We start from the raw sequence: 15,392 nt of genomic DNA, 5'->3' as shown, positions 1-15,392 counted from the left end.
TTTTTCCAAAGCACGGAGCTTTCAACCAGGACTGACACCTTAGGAACAGTGTACCTTCCTTGCCTTACTGGAGCCCGTGGGAGAGGAGGACCATCCCCTAGGAGCAGAGCAGGTGCCACCACCCAGAGGTACAAAAGATCCCATCACAGTCACTGTAGTTTAATGTCCTTCTGTCCCTCTCTGTCAAGACTAGACTATGGCTGAGGTGGGACTAATGTCTGGAAGAACAGGTAGCCTCTGACATTCCCCAGCTCCTGTCTTCTCATTTGTCAGCTTAGCTTTGTGGGACCTGGTATGCAGACCTGGCTCCTTATCCCAGCAACAGCACCTTCTGTCTATGCCGTGGGCCTGGAGCTCCCCTGGAGCTCCCCTGCGGAGCCCACGAGCAGTTCTCTTTTCCTCCCGCTTTGCTGCAGCAGCACCGTCGGTGACCGGCAGCCCTGACTGTGGTGTGAGTGTGGAAGGGGCTCCACAGCGAGCACAGAGGTCTGGGGTAGCAGCCTGACACCTAAACACAGTTCCGGATGCTTTCCAGCCACACAGATTATTCAACAGATGGACGGTCACTTCTAAGATGACTCTTTATTCACACACAACAAAAGCCTTTATTTCCACCTCTAAGATTCCCTTCCAGTGAATCAGTACAGGCTGCAGGCAGGAACGTCCCAGGCGGCCACACGCGGTCCATGGGGTCCGTGGACGTGGTCCCTTCCCCTCCGGGGCAGACAGAGGCTTCAGAGGGCGAACGGGCTGTTTTCCAAACACTGGGACTTGGCCGCGGACCGGTGGTGCCCGGTTTCATTGGCAAGTTTCCAGTACCTCTCTCGCAAAAGGAAGGCCGCCGCTTTGGGTTGTCTCTGGCGAGTGAAGATGCCCTTTCTGTTCCCTACTGCTCTCTGTGGTGCTGGAAATGGAGGGAAAGGAGGTTCAGGCCCCTCGATGGGCCGGGCAGAAGCAGCCTGCAGAAGCGGCTGCACGACGGCAGCGTACAGATTGAAATACCGCTCCTCCCCGAAACCTCAGCTCCCTAATGGGTTATTTCTTTGGTCTGTCACGGGGAAAACACCCCAAATTATTTTTCTTTTATCTGCGACACGAGGTTTTAAGCACGAGTCCCCAGCTGCCTGGTCAGGGGCCGGAGGCTGAGGCAGTTACCCCAGAAAGACTTGGGCTTTTCTGAAAAGCCCAATCTCCCAGTGGGAGCCGGAGCCGGAGCCGGAGCTCTGGGTGGGCGGGGCTGGCTGCGGCTCGCGCGCACCTTCCCTCTCCACCAGAGAAACCACAGTCTGGCTCAAGTGGGAAGGGCTTTCCCTATAAGCAAATGCCAGGCACCGTGCCAAGCGCTTTATCAAATAAATTCCTACTTCAACCTGCACGGTGCCTTATCCCCACTTACAGGCTCATAAAAGTCAGGTAATCTGTCCACTCACACAGCTCACTGCCTGTACGCAGAGCCGACACACCCATTCACGAAACCAGGCTGCAGAAGCCATGGATCCCATCTACCAAACGGAGAGGCTTGTGTTCTCATTCCTTTTTCTCTTTACCTCCCTCCTCTCCATTCTAATTTTTAATTAAACTTTCACGTTCTAAAGGCCTGTCTTTCCTTGTGTTATGTTCTAATGTCCACTACTACCAAATCCTTCCTCACCTCCCCAAATTGCTATGCTAAGTTTATGGTGTATCAGAAAACTAGCAATACCTACAGGAACAGGAAGAAAGGAGATACATTCATTTGGAACCTAACTGAAGTGGCCCTCACCTCTCCCCACTTCAGAAATATGCAGACTTCAGACCCTCCCACATTCAAAACACTTTGACACTTACTTGTACTTGGTAAACCTGCCTTTTACAAGTGGATGATGTAAACCATACTGAAATACCCTAAGTTTCCCGGGCTCAGTATGCTGAGTATGCTACTCTGGCATAACAAGTGTATCCCACAAGTAAATCCAATACAAGGTCCACTTTTTTCTCACACTGTTGTGAAACCGACAAAGGTAAGTTGGTCATTTTTGCCTCAAGAGAAGAGGTTCTACCGTTTACTTTTATACCATAAAATGATTTGGGAAGCAGGCAAGTGACTTCTGCTTGCTAGATACCACTTGGTTCTCCTAAGAAATTCTCCCATCACCTACATTGATTAGAGCTTCCCCGCTCGTTTCCACTGTTCTTACAACCCAATGTCCTGAACTAAAGGCCAACCTGAAAAAATGAGAAATGGTACATTCTGTAAACCAAACTGCCACTTACACTGGTCAGTCATAAAATCAGCAAAATTCCAGATGAGCTCTCCAACCACATATTCTTTGCGTTTCTGATCCAGCACCAAGTGATACTGCTCGAGCAGACCTTTCTGGTACTCCTCACTGAACATCAGAGGTGGATCCTACAGTTCAAAGCAAATGGACAATTTAAGAGGCAGAACTAAAAAAAAAAAAAAAAGAGGCAGAACTTGTAGAACTGTAAACGTCAGATAAAAATAAAGACCCATGTGATGGTGACCAGAATAGCCATGCCCACAGTGGGCTGTAGTGACCCAGGACCGCTGGCACTGGTGGACAGCCAGGCTGTGACGAGGCCCAGAGGAAAGGAAAGAGATTTTCTGTAAACAACCTGAATTAGCAACTGCTTTAGCAACAGGACTTGGTATTTTCTTTACCTTACTCTTCTGTCCCTATTTAAGACCAGGACAGCCTTAAAGCTGAGTGACAGTGGAAGTAAAAATAAGCCTTCGAATAATAAAACTAAACCTCAAGTTTTAAGTAGCTGCCAGCGCATAATTTGAGAACTAGCGTGACTCACTGAACTCACCTCATATCTATCTGTATCTGGTCTGGGGAAGCGGCTATTTAGCACATCTATCCATTCCCCAAATGACTTAGTATGTGCTTCCAGAGAGATTTTGGCCATGAAGTGATAAGCAGGGAAGGTCAGTGTGTCCCTGCCCCTGCTGGTTCTACCCTCCAGACAGACTCAAGCTGTAGGTGTACTGAGGGTGAGCAGCAGATTAGTTAGTAGGGGGCTGAGACGCACCCCACACAGCTCCCCGGAAGGCAGCCAAGCTCCCAGTTCCCAGGAGAGGGTCCTCATGAGAGCAGAGGCCGTGTCTGTGGACTTGTTCAGGATTTGGTAAAGAGCTCCTACGTGTGGTGCACACTTCAACGTAACGATCATTCAGATGTCCCATGGGAATCTGGGGGCACTCACATCTTCAGTGTTCAAGGATGCAGCATCTCAGTTATTTTACAGGAGAATATACCCTGCAAGCTTTGATTTTCTGTTCCAATGAGAAGGATTATAATGTTATATCAGATGCACTGGTAAGGTCATAGTACAGCTGAGCCATGTTTTGTTCTGGTTCCAAAGCTGAATTTGAGGGCAGGGCAATATGTAGATTTTCTTACTTTGTTTTTACTGGGAACAACCCTGCATGGCCTAATACTAGCCACACCTAGCTATTTAAAATAAAGACTAAATTAAACTAAATCGACTCAGTCAGTTGATTTAGCCACATTTCAAGTCCTCAGTAGCCACATGTAGCTAGTGGCTTCTGAACACTGCAGAAAAATTCATCACGGCAAATGATGCAGTCAGCACTAGATCTAGCCTGATCCTCTTCAAGATTCAGAGTTGGCCACCTTCTCAAAGATGAAGAACTGGTGTTCTCATACGCTATCTCCCCCTACTCTAGCAGTCTGTAAAAGTGGCATTCTGTGTAAGCAAGATGAATTTAAGGGTATGAACAGGAGTACCAAGGATAAATACATTGTGTGTCAACAAGGAATCTGGTACTTGTGACAGGTGAGTGTGACGGGGGGGGGGGGGCGGGGGGAAGCGATGAGGGGCTTGCTGTGGTGTAAGAATCCACAGGGAAAAAAATCCCCACAAGATAAAGTATCGTATCTTTGGTGAGGAAATAAAAAGAGGAGGGTGTGAAAAACTCTAGTGATTAAAATTTGCTCCAAGATTTCATTCATTTCCTTAATATTATTTGGTACCCACTGAGTGCGGACACTGCTGAGGGCCTGGGAAGCAAGGATAAACAGGATTCAGTAGTTCTCTTGAAACCACAGTCTTGCCAAGAAGAGAGTCAAAGAAATGATGACAGAATCCAGTGAGAAGGGCTGAGACAGAGGCTGAGCAGGCCTGGGGCAAGTGGGTAAACCTCCCCAAAGGGGGGACACCTGAGCAGAGACTGGAGCAGAGTAGAGTCCACCATTACAGGTGGCAGATGTGGTACCAGCAGGGGTATTCCAGGCCGAAGGAATGCCCCCAGCAGAGCAGCAGCCCACGAGCAGTGAGAACCGCCCAGTGACCAGGAGGGAAGGCAGAGGAGGAGGAGGACCTGGGATAGGCAGAGACCTCAGCGCCCTGGCCAGGGGCCGGGGCCTTCGTGTGGGGCCACGGGAAGCCAGTGAGGGGCTTCCAAGGTTTGGATTTGCTCAGGAGGCCACTCGGGCAGTTGGTGGGAGGCTCTCTGGAGACGGGACCGAGGCCTGAACCCTGGAGGACCGGGGGGTGTGAGCCCGAGGAGCACAGTGAGCAATGGGGGAGCCCTGTCTGGCCTGGGAGAATGAGTGGCACCGCTGTTCACTGCTTACCTGGTGGAAGCCTGCAATTGTCTCTGCCCCGTACTCGCTCTGGATTATTGGTTTCTGGTAGGTCCTATACCAGTTCTCAAACTCGGTGGCCAGCTGCAGCTGAATCACCTCCATGTGCCCATAGTCGTGATACCAAGAGTAGTAACTGTTGACACAGATGACGTCCACATACGGCGCCTAGGAGGAGAGCATTACACCTGTTCACGGGCCAGAAAGCTGGAGGAGAGCACCAGGGCGCAGGTGGCAGGGGGTGTACACCACACCCACCCCCACCCGTGCAGCAGGCAGAGGCAGGTCTGTGACTGTGGCTGATGCTGTGGACCTGGCTGCGCCTGTACCCTGGAGGGCTTCTCTCTCTATGGCCTGTCACACTAGCCCTCCCTCACTTGGCCCTGGGGAAAGGTGCCCCACTAAAGGACACGTGCAGTCTTTCTCCTGGCGAACATCTTGGCTAAGCACCATCTGTGAGCTGGTGCTGGGGGCCGCAGGGGGCCGCACACTCCCTCCTGGCGGAAGGCAGAGCTGGTGTCTACTTGGACGGTGCTTGGGACACAGCAGCCAACACCAGGCAGCCAGCTGCCCCGTCCCGCCTAATTGCCTGCACAAATGCCAACCTCCACGGCCTCCCTGGGCCGGCCAGGCCCCGACTTTCCTGGGCAAGTGAGCCCCTTGGTATGAGACGGGCAGTGGCAGAGGGCGGCAACAGCAACACAACGCCTATGGGTGGCCACAGGCCCCAGATGAGGGCACCTCCTGCCTTGGGGGCGCGGGCCCGGCTTCCTGGGCACCCGGGTGGGGGGGCCAGGACCCAAGGAGGCGCCGCCTGTGCTCCAGGAACAGTGTTTTGCCATGGTCTTCATGCTTCTCTGAGGGGCTGCAGGCCTCCGGGCACTCTGTGGCGAGGGCTCCCTATTCATACTCGCAGAGCATTTTCCCCTGCATTCTCCCCGTGGTGTTGGCTCCTCCTGCGTCACGTTCTCTTACGGAGCAGCCTGCTGCTCCCTCCTGAAGCAGCGTTTCCTGGCTCCCGTGTTGTCCAGCTTCAGTACAACACAACACACAGTCCGAGGGGCTGCCGCACTGGGGCGGGGGTGCGGGCAGCACAGCCAGGCCAGCTGCCCTCCATCCGCCAGCCCGTGTTGCCACAGCCAGGTGACGGCGGGAATCGCTGCGGAGCTTTGTAAAAATGCAGGGTGCCACCAAGGCCTTACTGAACCAGCATCAGCTCAGAATCCAGGCATCCGTACCTTCAGGAGCTTCCTTTGTGGTTCTGACAACCAGGCAGGTTTAAGGGACGCTGGACAGTGACAACGCTAAGCTCTCCTAAACGGAGGAGCGCCCATGAGACCTCGCTGTGCCAGCCTCCTCGGGTTAGGAAGCCAGTCCACCTGTCCAACAAGCAGCAAGCGACCCTTCACCTGAACACCGTCCAGGAAAGCGCTGGGGCCAGTTGCTCCAGGCACGTCCCCGCAGCCCATGTTAGCAAGCATCACGGAAGGCGAGGGGACAAGTGGGAGAAGAGAAGTGGTGCGGAGAACCCCAGGCTCACCCCCAGGTCTGCTTCATAGTTGGAATTGGTCACAAAGGTCACGGGCCGGGAGGGGTCCAAGGCCTTGGTGTGAGCAATCAGCGTCCTATTGGCAGAAGGCAGAAGACAAGGCCTGGTCAGTGTGGGCAGGGTCCTCCCACAGCCGTCCCTCCCTCCCTCCCATCAACCATCCCAAGCCCTGCTCCCCTCCCCACCTTGAGGAGGACTTTAGGTGAGCAAACACGTCCTTCTCACCTTAGCTCACACTGCCCAGCAACTTTCTTTCTCCCTTCCCCAATCCCAACCCCAGAGAGTGGGCCACCCTCGCAAGGTATGCAGGCCCCCGGCACTGGGGTCCCGGGCTGGGTGCTGCCCCAAACGGCATGCTGACCCTCCAAGAAAGCTAGTGGCCCCGACGGATACTAAGTTACCAAGCAGGGGGTGCGTGCGAGGAGGCAGGTGTGCACGGGGGACACCTCGACCTCTGCAGCCTCACACAGTTTGCACAGGGAAAGGCTCCAAGCCCGGTACAAGTGGCAGGAGGACCAGGAAGGGGAGCAGAGCTCTGAGAGGCAGGACATTGGCAAGCCAGCCCCAGACTCTGAAGAAACGACAGCTATGCTGAGTCGCGCTCACCAAGGAGGGACTTTCAGGAGAGGCTTCGGACAGAGGGCCCAGCCTGTGCTCAGGACTCAACCCGGGGACCCATCAGAGGCACGCGGTGCCGGTCACCCCGCTCACTGGTCAAGCCCGCATCCCTCTTCCTCGCCCCCACAGCCAACTTCCTTCTTCTTGACTCTCCTCACTCCGCTCCTCTCCCCAAGCCTAGCCTGAGTCCCAAAGCCATACTAAAGAGAAACAGCCCTTGGGGCACTGGGACGCTGCAAAGCCTCGCTGGCTCCTCAGGCCCCTGCCCACCTCCCACTGCCCCAGCGAGGGTGCCCTCTATCGCCCACACCTCCCCGAACCCTGGGACCAGCGCTCCTTGTTGCCTCACCGCACACCAGCCCCCCTACTCAGCACAGCCCGCACCCCAAGGCTCTGGGCTGCGTGCTCAGAGCTCTCCTTTGCCCAGGTGGGCCCACTGCCCAGAGCCCCACATCTCCTACCCACAGCTCAGCCCACAGGGCTCCATGCCGGGGATGCCCCCAGCTGCCCCCACAGCAAGTGAAGTCATCACGCTCTGCAGGCTGGGATCACTGCATAATTGTGAGAACACCAAGGAAGCAAGGCCCACCAGAGGTAGTAAACCCTCCCAATGCTGCCCCTAAGTGGGGTTCTGTCCACTGCCATGCCTGGTGGGGGAAGTATTTAGTGAATGAGACCATGAACTTTGGACAGACTCATCCTGTCCAATGATGGAACTTTAGAAAAGTTAGAATATGCACATCACTGAGAACCCTGTTAAGAATTGTGTGCCTAAGAAGAAGACATAGACATGGCCAACACGCACATGAAGAAATGCTCCACATCACTTGCCATCAGGGAAATACAAATCAAAACCACAATGAGATCCCACCTCACACCAGTGAGAATGGGGAAAATTAACAAGGCAGGAAACCACAAATGTTGGAGAGGATGCGGAGAAAAGGGAACCCTCATACACTGTTGGTGGGAATGTGAACTGGTGCAGCCACTCTGGAAAACTGTGTGGAGGTTCCTCAAACAGTTAAAAATAGACCTGCCCTACGACCCAGCAGTTGCACTGCTGGGGATTTACCCCAAAGATACAGATGCAGTGAAACGCCGGGACACCTGCACCCCGATGTTTATAGCAGCAATGGCCACGATAGCCAAACTGTGGAAGGAGCCTCGGTGTCCAACGAAAGATGAATGGATAAAGAAGATGTGGTTTATGTATACAATGGAATATTACTCAGCTATTAGAAATGACAAATACCCACCATTTGCTTCAACGTGGATGGAACTGGAGGATATTATGCTGAGTGAAGTAAGTCAGTCGAAGAAGAACAAACATTGTATGTATAACAAACATTATATCTGGGGGATATAAATAATAGTGAAAGGGAATAGAAGGAAAGGGAGAAGAAATGGGTAGGAAATATCAGAAAGGGAGACAGAACATGAAAGACTCTTAACTCTGGGAAATGAACTGGGGGTGGTGGAAGGCATGGTGGAAAGGGTGGTGGGCGGAGGGTGGGGGGACTGGGTGGTGGGCACTGAGGTGGGCACTTGACGGGATGAGCACTGGGTGTTATTCTGTATGTTGGCAAATTGAACACCAATAAAAAACAAATTTATTGAAAAAAAAAAGAATCATGTGCCTAGAAAGTCCAGTTTTATAAAACCTAACTCCTCTTTACAGATGATTCCAAAGCATCACAAAGTGGGGTTTTTTTGTACCTTTAACATACACTAAATTTCCCAGGAATGGAGACAACATAAAACGAGAGAAGAGTGTAACTGTTTTGTTTAGACCTTTACCCAGAGACACCATCTTAGAAACACATGGCAGTGAAGGCAGTGCGGCCAGCAGTTAGCAGTCACCAACACGGTGCCCCCACTGTCGGCAACTGTAGCTGTGCTTTCACGGTGACTCCACATCCAGGTGCCAGCATCTGGCCCCCTCACTGGGTCTTCGGGGGAGTGAGACCCATATGTTCACATATTATTTTATAAATGAACATCTGTCCTAGGCATCTGGGTGGCTCAGCGGTTGAGCATCTGCCTTCAGCTCAGGTCACGATCCCAGTGTCCTGGGATCGAGTCCCACGTCAGGCTCCCTGCATGGAGCCTGCTTCTCCCTCTGCCTGTGTCTCTGCCTCTCTCTCTCTCTCTCTGTGTCCCTCATGAATAAACGAATATAATTTTTTTAAATTAAAAAAAAAGATAAATAAATGACAGTCCCTTGTGTCACAGGCTACCTTTTTGTAACCTGAAGTTATATGTCTGAGTCTGTGTACAAGTTATGTCCAGATTTCATTTCAAGTGTGAAAAGGGGACAATGGGTCTCACCCAGGTTGAAATCACAAAGTGGTAGGTGGTACTCAGTCCCCTGAATGGGCTGTGTGCAGAGGCGCACCCAGCCGGGCTAGGAGCCAGGCTGCCTCCCAAGGCACTCACCTGCCCCCACCCTGCCTCGCCCCAGGGCTGACCTCTCATCCCTGCCTTGGCCCAGGGCCCCGTCAGGGGACTCACTTGAAGTAGTAAGCAGCAGGCTTCAGGAAGGAAGTGGGCTCATTGGCTACAGACCACATGACTACAGATGGGTGATTCTTATCCCGACGCACCAGCTCCCCCATCACCTCCAGATGGTGCTGCAGGGACACATTGCTGTAGCTCTGGCTGCAGCACAGGGAGGAAGAGCAGCAAGTCAGGGCCCGCTGCCTGGGGCAGGCTGGGCACACCAGGAGCGGGGGGCACTCACACCAGCATGATGCCCACACCAGGGCTCTCGTCGATGACCACGATCCCATAGCGGTCGCAGAGCTGCATCACCTCCTCCGCATAGGGGTAGTGGCTGGTGCGGAAGGCATTGGCGCCCAGCCAGCGCAACAGGTTGAAGTCCTTCACCAGCAGCGGCCAGTCAAAGCCCTTCCCTCGGATCTAGGGGAGTGCATGGCAGAGTGAACCCCCAGCCCCCATCCTGGTGCACTTCCCTCTAGAGCGAGGCCATGCAAGGCTCACCCTCTCAGCCGTCTCTCGGGCCCAAGCGCAAGCCCCATCAGGCAGTGGTTTCCTGCACTTTGCTGGACTGCTCTGAGTCACCCCCGATTGCTTCAGGGGCCATGGAGAAGGCAATGGTGAGGAACAGCCCTCACAGCGACCCAGCGGCTACAACTCACATCGGCATCCTCATGTTTGTTGACCCCATGGAAATAGAAAGGTTTCCCGTTGATGAGGAACTGGCGCTCTGTGACGGCCACGGTGCGAATCCCCACGGGGAGAGTGTAGAAGTCTGACACAGGCCCAGCGGCCATCTGCGCAGTCAGCCTCACCTGCGAAGGCAAAGCACCAGGTGTGAGGCGTCCATGCGGGCCTGAGTCCACACAGGGCCCTTGGTAAACCGCAGTGACCCACCTCTGGGACCACAAGCAGAAATCACCGGCTTCTGCCACCAGTAAGGAGGTACCCGCTCCCTGGTGCCTGCTCTTTGAAACTGGGCCTCCCCACCAAGGATTGGGGAAAATCAATCAATTGATTGATTGGAACACTTCAATCCAATTGACCAGGAGGCTAAGAGGACCACGTGTGCCTGACCCTCTGTCCTGCACCCCGCCCCCCAGAAGCCAAGGCTGTGGGGTGGGGGCCAAAGACCTTCTGTAGCCCCCATCCTAACCACCATTACCTCCAACGAGTACAGGTAGGCGGGGTGCTCATGCATCAGGTACGGCCACCAGAGGTGGACATTGGGCACCTGCAGCCGGCCCTGGCTCCCTGTCCCCTGGGCCACGACCTTGCCTTCCTCATCCAGAAGATACACTTCCAGCTGGAAGTGTTCACTGCCCTGGACAAAAATCTGGTAATCCACCAGCCCTGCAAAAGACGAGATAGATCAAGACAAAAGAGAGAAGGACAGACACAGCCTGGGTCATGAAGAGGAGAGCTCCCTGCGGCGACCACTGAGGAGTCCACAGCCAACAACTGTTTATTTCTGGATCTCAGTCTGCACTGAGGGGGGGTTAAGGGAGGGCAACACGGTGGGAAGAGACAGGGATTCTCCTGGATCCCGAGCTATTCACCCAAAGCTATGATTTTAGGCAAGCCCCACTTCTCCTTGGGCTTCATTTGCTCACAAAATGAGGTCAGACCAGATGGATGACGTCTGCTGCCCATGCCAGTGCAGACAGGCTGGATTCCAGATCTGCTCAGGTGGATGGGAAGGCTGAGGCTGAAGAGATGCTGGGAGAGCCTCTCTCCTCAAGGATTTTTCTAAACAGGGAGCAGAGCTACCTGGAGCCTGGCTGAGCAAAGTTCATGCCAGGCACCCTCACCAGTATCTTGGTCCACGCCGGTGGTGACGGTGATGTCGTCGATGTAGGTAGTAGGTGTGGTGTAGAGGAGCACAGGGCGATGCAGGCCCGCGTAGTTGAAGAAGTCAAAGTATGTGTTCTGGACGAAGTAACCCTTGGGGTACCTGGGATGGCAGAACAATGCCCAGCTGGGGCCTTGCTCTGTCCTTCAGCCTCAGCTCACATGTCTCCCTGACCTCCCAGAGCCAGGGCCTCACTTCTGCTAAGGCCACCCGGCCCCTAGTCGGAAGCCCAGTGGGTGGGGGGCAGGGGGGGCAGGGGAGCAGAGTGCTGCTCACTTGGAAGCGTCTGTCTTGTAGACGATGGTCCCTGGCGGCAGAGTGTGGGGGGTGAGCGTGTTGTTGATGGCAAGGGTAATACGGCAGGAGGACAGGGGCCCGCTCTGGACCAACTTGCTGATGTCAGCTTCGAAGGGGAGGTGACCCCCCTCGTGCTCTGCCACATGGACCCCATTCACCCACTGCAGACACAAGGAGACATGGGGAGGGTACGGCAAGTCAGTGCCAGCCACCTTAGGCACCCTTACCCAGATGGACGCTACGTGGGGGCGGGGAGTCCTGCCAGCTGCCGCCTGGCTCAGGGATGGGGGAAGTGAGCGCTGGGAGAATAAATCAGGCCACTGGCTCCCAAACCAGGCCACTAACCCCAGTGTGGGGCCTGAGCATGGCCCCCATCCACCGCAGGAGCAGGCTTGTCAGGTGACCCCTGTGAACCAGACACCCCGAAGCAGCCCCGACCACCTGCCCTGCCTGATGCTCGCTGTACTGACCACGATGGCATAGTAGTGGGCGCTGCCAATCCTCAGCACCACTCTCGTGCCCGGGTCCTGGCTCCATCGCCGGGGCAGGGTGGCCTCCCGCTCGTACCACACCCAGCCGACAAAGCTGCGCAGCTGCCTATCCTGGCCCACATCATTGAAGCTGGACGGAACTGGCATGTCCAGGGTGGGGCCCGACTGAGGAAAGAAGGCCTGGGATCAGGGCCGGATCACCAAAGACACAGGCAACCCGTTCCCCAGGGGCCAGGATCCCCCGCCATCCTGCCTGCAGAAAGGAGGCTGGACAAGACGACTTCCCCCAGGCCCTGGGATCCCAGGCCATCCCCCCTCATGACTCCACGAAGTAGACACTGGACACTCACTCAATCAACAGTGTGCAGTGAGCACCTACAACACTCTTCTAGGTCCCAGGAATAAAACTGTGAACAAGGTCTTTGCTGTCAGGTGATCAGCTCTATGAAGAATGTGGAGGGGTCAGGGGGGCCCTTTTGGGGGCCATATGGGATACCACCTCAGGACAAGCTGGCAGGACTGCATAAACCTGAGCCTGGCAGGGAAACCCTGACCACCTCAGGTAGAGGGCTAGGCACGAACAGGACAGACAGCTCAGGGAGCCTGCAAACAGCCTGGGGAAGACTTCCTAACACGCTGAAATGAGACTTCCAAAGATTCAATAAGTATTGGCTGAATGGACGCGTAACTTGATGACAAGAAATCCACTGCAAGGATGGTTTGTGTCCAGGGCTTGGCGGGGGGGAGGGGGGTGCAGTTCTTTCTCAGGGTAGTCTGTGGACAAGGGTGGGGCCAGGCCACAACCCTGCCCAAGGCAAGAGGAACGGTGGACAGCCAGAAGAGGAAGATAATTAACTGACAGCCCCAGAGAGGAAGGCGACCGTGTGGGGGCTGCTCTGCAGAGGAAACTGAGCAGGCACAACGCCAGCACCCAGCCTTCCATTCTTCCTCCCCCTGTGAATGGGTGGCAGACACTGGGAAAGGAGGATCCAGCAGTGGCCTGGACCAGCGGCCAAACAGGCCGACGCCACCAAAGTCAGATGGGAGACCTGGGAGCGGTCCTGGGCTGCCTGGGTGCCAAGCCCTGTCCCGTGGGGGGCCCCTGGGATCAGCTCCCTCGTGCCCGGCCCGTGGGGGGCCCTGGGATCAGGCCCCTCGTGCCCCGGCCCCCGCCCCACAGCCGTCCGGGCCGGCTCCCCGCAGGTGGCTCCTCCCGTTCGCTCGCTCCCCGTCGGCCCGTCCATCCGAGGCTCCTGCCGCCATCGCTGCGGGGCCCAGGTCGGGCGCCCGCCCTCGCCCCCCGGGACCCGCACCTCGCGCAGCGGCGCCCGGTACCACTGCTGCTCGAAGCCCTGGCGCCGGCCGTCGGAGAAGTCGGCGCGGAAGCTCCAGAGGCCGTCGAGGTCCTTGCGCTCCCGCGACGGGCTCTCCCGGGGGTACAGCATCCCGCCCTCCAGCGCCAGCCCGCAGGTCCAAAGCAGCGGGCCGAGCGCTACCCAGGCCCCCGCCGGCCCCCGAGACATGCTTCCGTCGCGGCCGCGCGTGGCCCCGGCTCGCAGCCCGCAGCCCGCAGCGCCCCCAGCAGCCGGGCACCCAGGCGCGCGGGCGGGGCGGCGCGGGGCGGCGCGGGGCGGGGCGGCGCGGGGGCCGCAGGGTCACGTGCCCCGCCTGACGCCGCCCGCGCCATCTTGGTTGAAGGCGGGAGCGCCGTCCGGAGGAAGCCGGCGGCCGCAGGGTCCGCTGCTCTGCCAGGGGGCGGGAGCCGGGGGCGGGAGCCGGGGGCGGGAGCCGGGGGCGGGGCCCCGGGAACGGGAATGGCGGGGGCACCCGGTGGCCCGGGCGATGGCCTCGCGGTCGTAGCCTCGACCCTGGGCCTCCTCCCCCTTGGCGTTGCGCGGTCCTAAAGATGCGCGGAGGGGATGCGGGGTCCAGGAACCTAATCTGCGTAAAATTGTTCAGATATTTACCTGATGTTTAAAACTATTGCCTTTTCTTTTTTTCTCTGATCTTATACTCACAAAAGCAACCTTCTGATAATGGATTTTAAAACTGGCAAAAAAAAAAAAAAAAAAACTGGCAACAGAGTTACTAGGGTACTAAAAATAAAATATATTCTAGAAGCCCAAATGCTTACGATATAAAAACAAGAATAGGATGCAAAAGTAGGTACAGGATGATCCCAATATTGTTAAGATCATATCCACACAAATACAGATGTGAAGTGTTGCTGGTGTTATAGAGGATTTGCATTTTGTTTTTCAGACTTTCTGATTTTCTGAAGTTTTCTGTAGTAAATATGCATTATTCTTATAATCAGAATCAAACCAATAAATGTATTTTTAAAACAAGCAGGCAAAAAAAAAAGTAATTAAAGGTCTTTTGGCCCCTATAAACTAATACATTGATTTTTCATTTACCCTTCAGCTTTAATACATTTATTTTCTACTGCCTAACGGGGAGAGAGGAGGATAGAAAACTAACGGAACAATTTGCATACTTCTGAACCTGAAAACCAGACCCTGGTGGGGGTCTCCACCCACTCCCACCTCCACCCCCAAGTTTTCAGCCTTGTAGAAATACATGAGCCTGGAGTTGTAAACCTGGGAGTTGTCAGCCTTAAGAATGGATGAGGTCACCAAAGGAATGAAGGCAGGTAGAGGAGGGATCCAAAGATGAGTCTACAGACTCCCCAACATTATGAATACAGATGAGTAGGAGGAATGGGCAGGTCCCCATCTCTTCCAGGCCAGATCCAACCCCCCTAGCATTGTTTGTCGTGATCTGACCTATTCCTGGCCCTGGGACCTGAACACCCCATGTTCCTGCATGCCTCTGTGCTGTGCTTATGCCTTTTGCCTGGAAGCCCTTCGTTCTCCTCCTATAATTCTCCAAACAGCTTTTTCCTCATATCCCTTTGGCTTCCACATCTCTTCCCCTACAGACAAATTCACTGAGGAATTTGGCCCTTGGCTTCATCCTTCAGGGACCCTTGGCCCCTTCCCCATCCCACTTCTTGTCCCTGTGAGTAGCCTCCCCATCCTGGGCCTCAGTTCTGTGACCTCCTCTTCTTTAGTCCTTTTTCTTCCCATGGTTGCTTATTTACTGGACCACATTCTTGATTCTTTCTTTTCTGAAACCTCTCTACCTCCAAGATTCCTCCCAGACCACAACCTCCGCAGACATTCCCCCATCCCTGTTGACTATAAACTTGCTCCCTTACCACCCTGAAGCTCCACTTCCTCTGCCCTCCCCATTTTTCTGGTTCTTGTGATCCTCCTCTCATTTTTCTGGAAACCATTCTTCTGCCAATGCTGCCTTTCCGGAGGGGCCACCCACCACTCCATAGCTTTTCTTCTGGAGCATCTCCACCCCTGCCTCTCCTTTTGTCTTCCTTGCTTGCTGCCACCATCAACCTCACCCCAGGGAAATCTTCCCCTCTGCAACCCCACCCCCCAGCCTGACCTGAGAATGAGACC

The 15,392-nt window shown here is 55.0% G+C and overlaps 1 protein-coding gene across 4 annotated transcripts; it reads right to left on the bottom strand.

The window, feature by feature from the left end:
• Nucleotides 1-563: 563 nt before the first annotated feature.
• Nucleotides 564-13,487, bottom strand: GUSB (glucuronidase beta). Of its 4 annotated transcripts, XM_077908369.1 has the most exons (13): nt 13,230-13,370; nt 12,267-12,358; nt 11,896-12,081; nt 11,405-11,586; nt 11,088-11,230; nt 10,442-10,629; nt 9,939-10,091; nt 9,521-9,699; nt 9,292-9,438; nt 6,154-6,238; nt 4,605-4,781; nt 2,254-2,389; nt 564-904 (listed from the first exon to the last, which is right to left on the bottom strand). In XM_077908369.1, the coding sequence occupies exons 3-13, from the start codon at nt 12,061-12,063 to the stop codon at nt 735-737; spliced, it is 1,728 nt and encodes a 575-aa protein (XP_077764495.1). In that variant the 5' UTR covers nt 12,064-12,081; nt 12,267-12,358; nt 13,230-13,370; the 3' UTR covers nt 564-734. The 4 variants fall into 4 exon arrangements, with proteins under 4 accessions (XP_077764495.1, XP_077764493.1, XP_077764496.1 ...); XM_077908367.1 differs by lacking the exon at nt 12,267-12,358 and having other exon boundaries at nt 13,230-13,485; XM_077908368.1 differs by lacking the exons at nt 564-904; nt 12,267-12,358 and adding an exon at nt 1,453-1,502 and having other exon boundaries at nt 13,230-13,487.
• Between the last annotated feature and the right edge of the window lie 1,905 nt (nt 13,488-15,392).

This window comes from Canis aureus, chromosome 8 (assembly GCF_053574225.1).
Source record: "Canis aureus isolate CA01 chromosome 8, VMU_Caureus_v.1.0, whole genome shotgun sequence".
NCBI classification, from domain to species: domain Eukaryota; kingdom Metazoa; phylum Chordata; class Mammalia; order Carnivora; family Canidae; genus Canis; species Canis aureus.
The sequence above is the reverse complement of the archived record's forward strand: the minus strand, read 5'-3'. Positions and strand labels throughout refer to the sequence as shown.

Excerpts from the sequence above, each read along its gene's own strand:
- GUSB (XM_077908367.1), bottom strand. The coding sequence starts at position 13,439 with ATGTCTCGGGGGCCGGCGGGGGCCTGGGTAGCGCTCGGCCCGCTGCTT. Across the intron at positions 10,630-11,087 it reads CGGCGTGGACCAAGATACTG|GGCTGGTGGATTACCAGATT; the intron begins GTGAGGGTGCCT and ends CGTCTTTTGCAG. Across the intron at positions 9,439-9,520 it reads GGTGTGGGCATCATGCTGGT|CCAGAGCTACAGCAATGTGT; the intron begins GTGAGTGCCCCC and ends CCTGTGCTGCAG.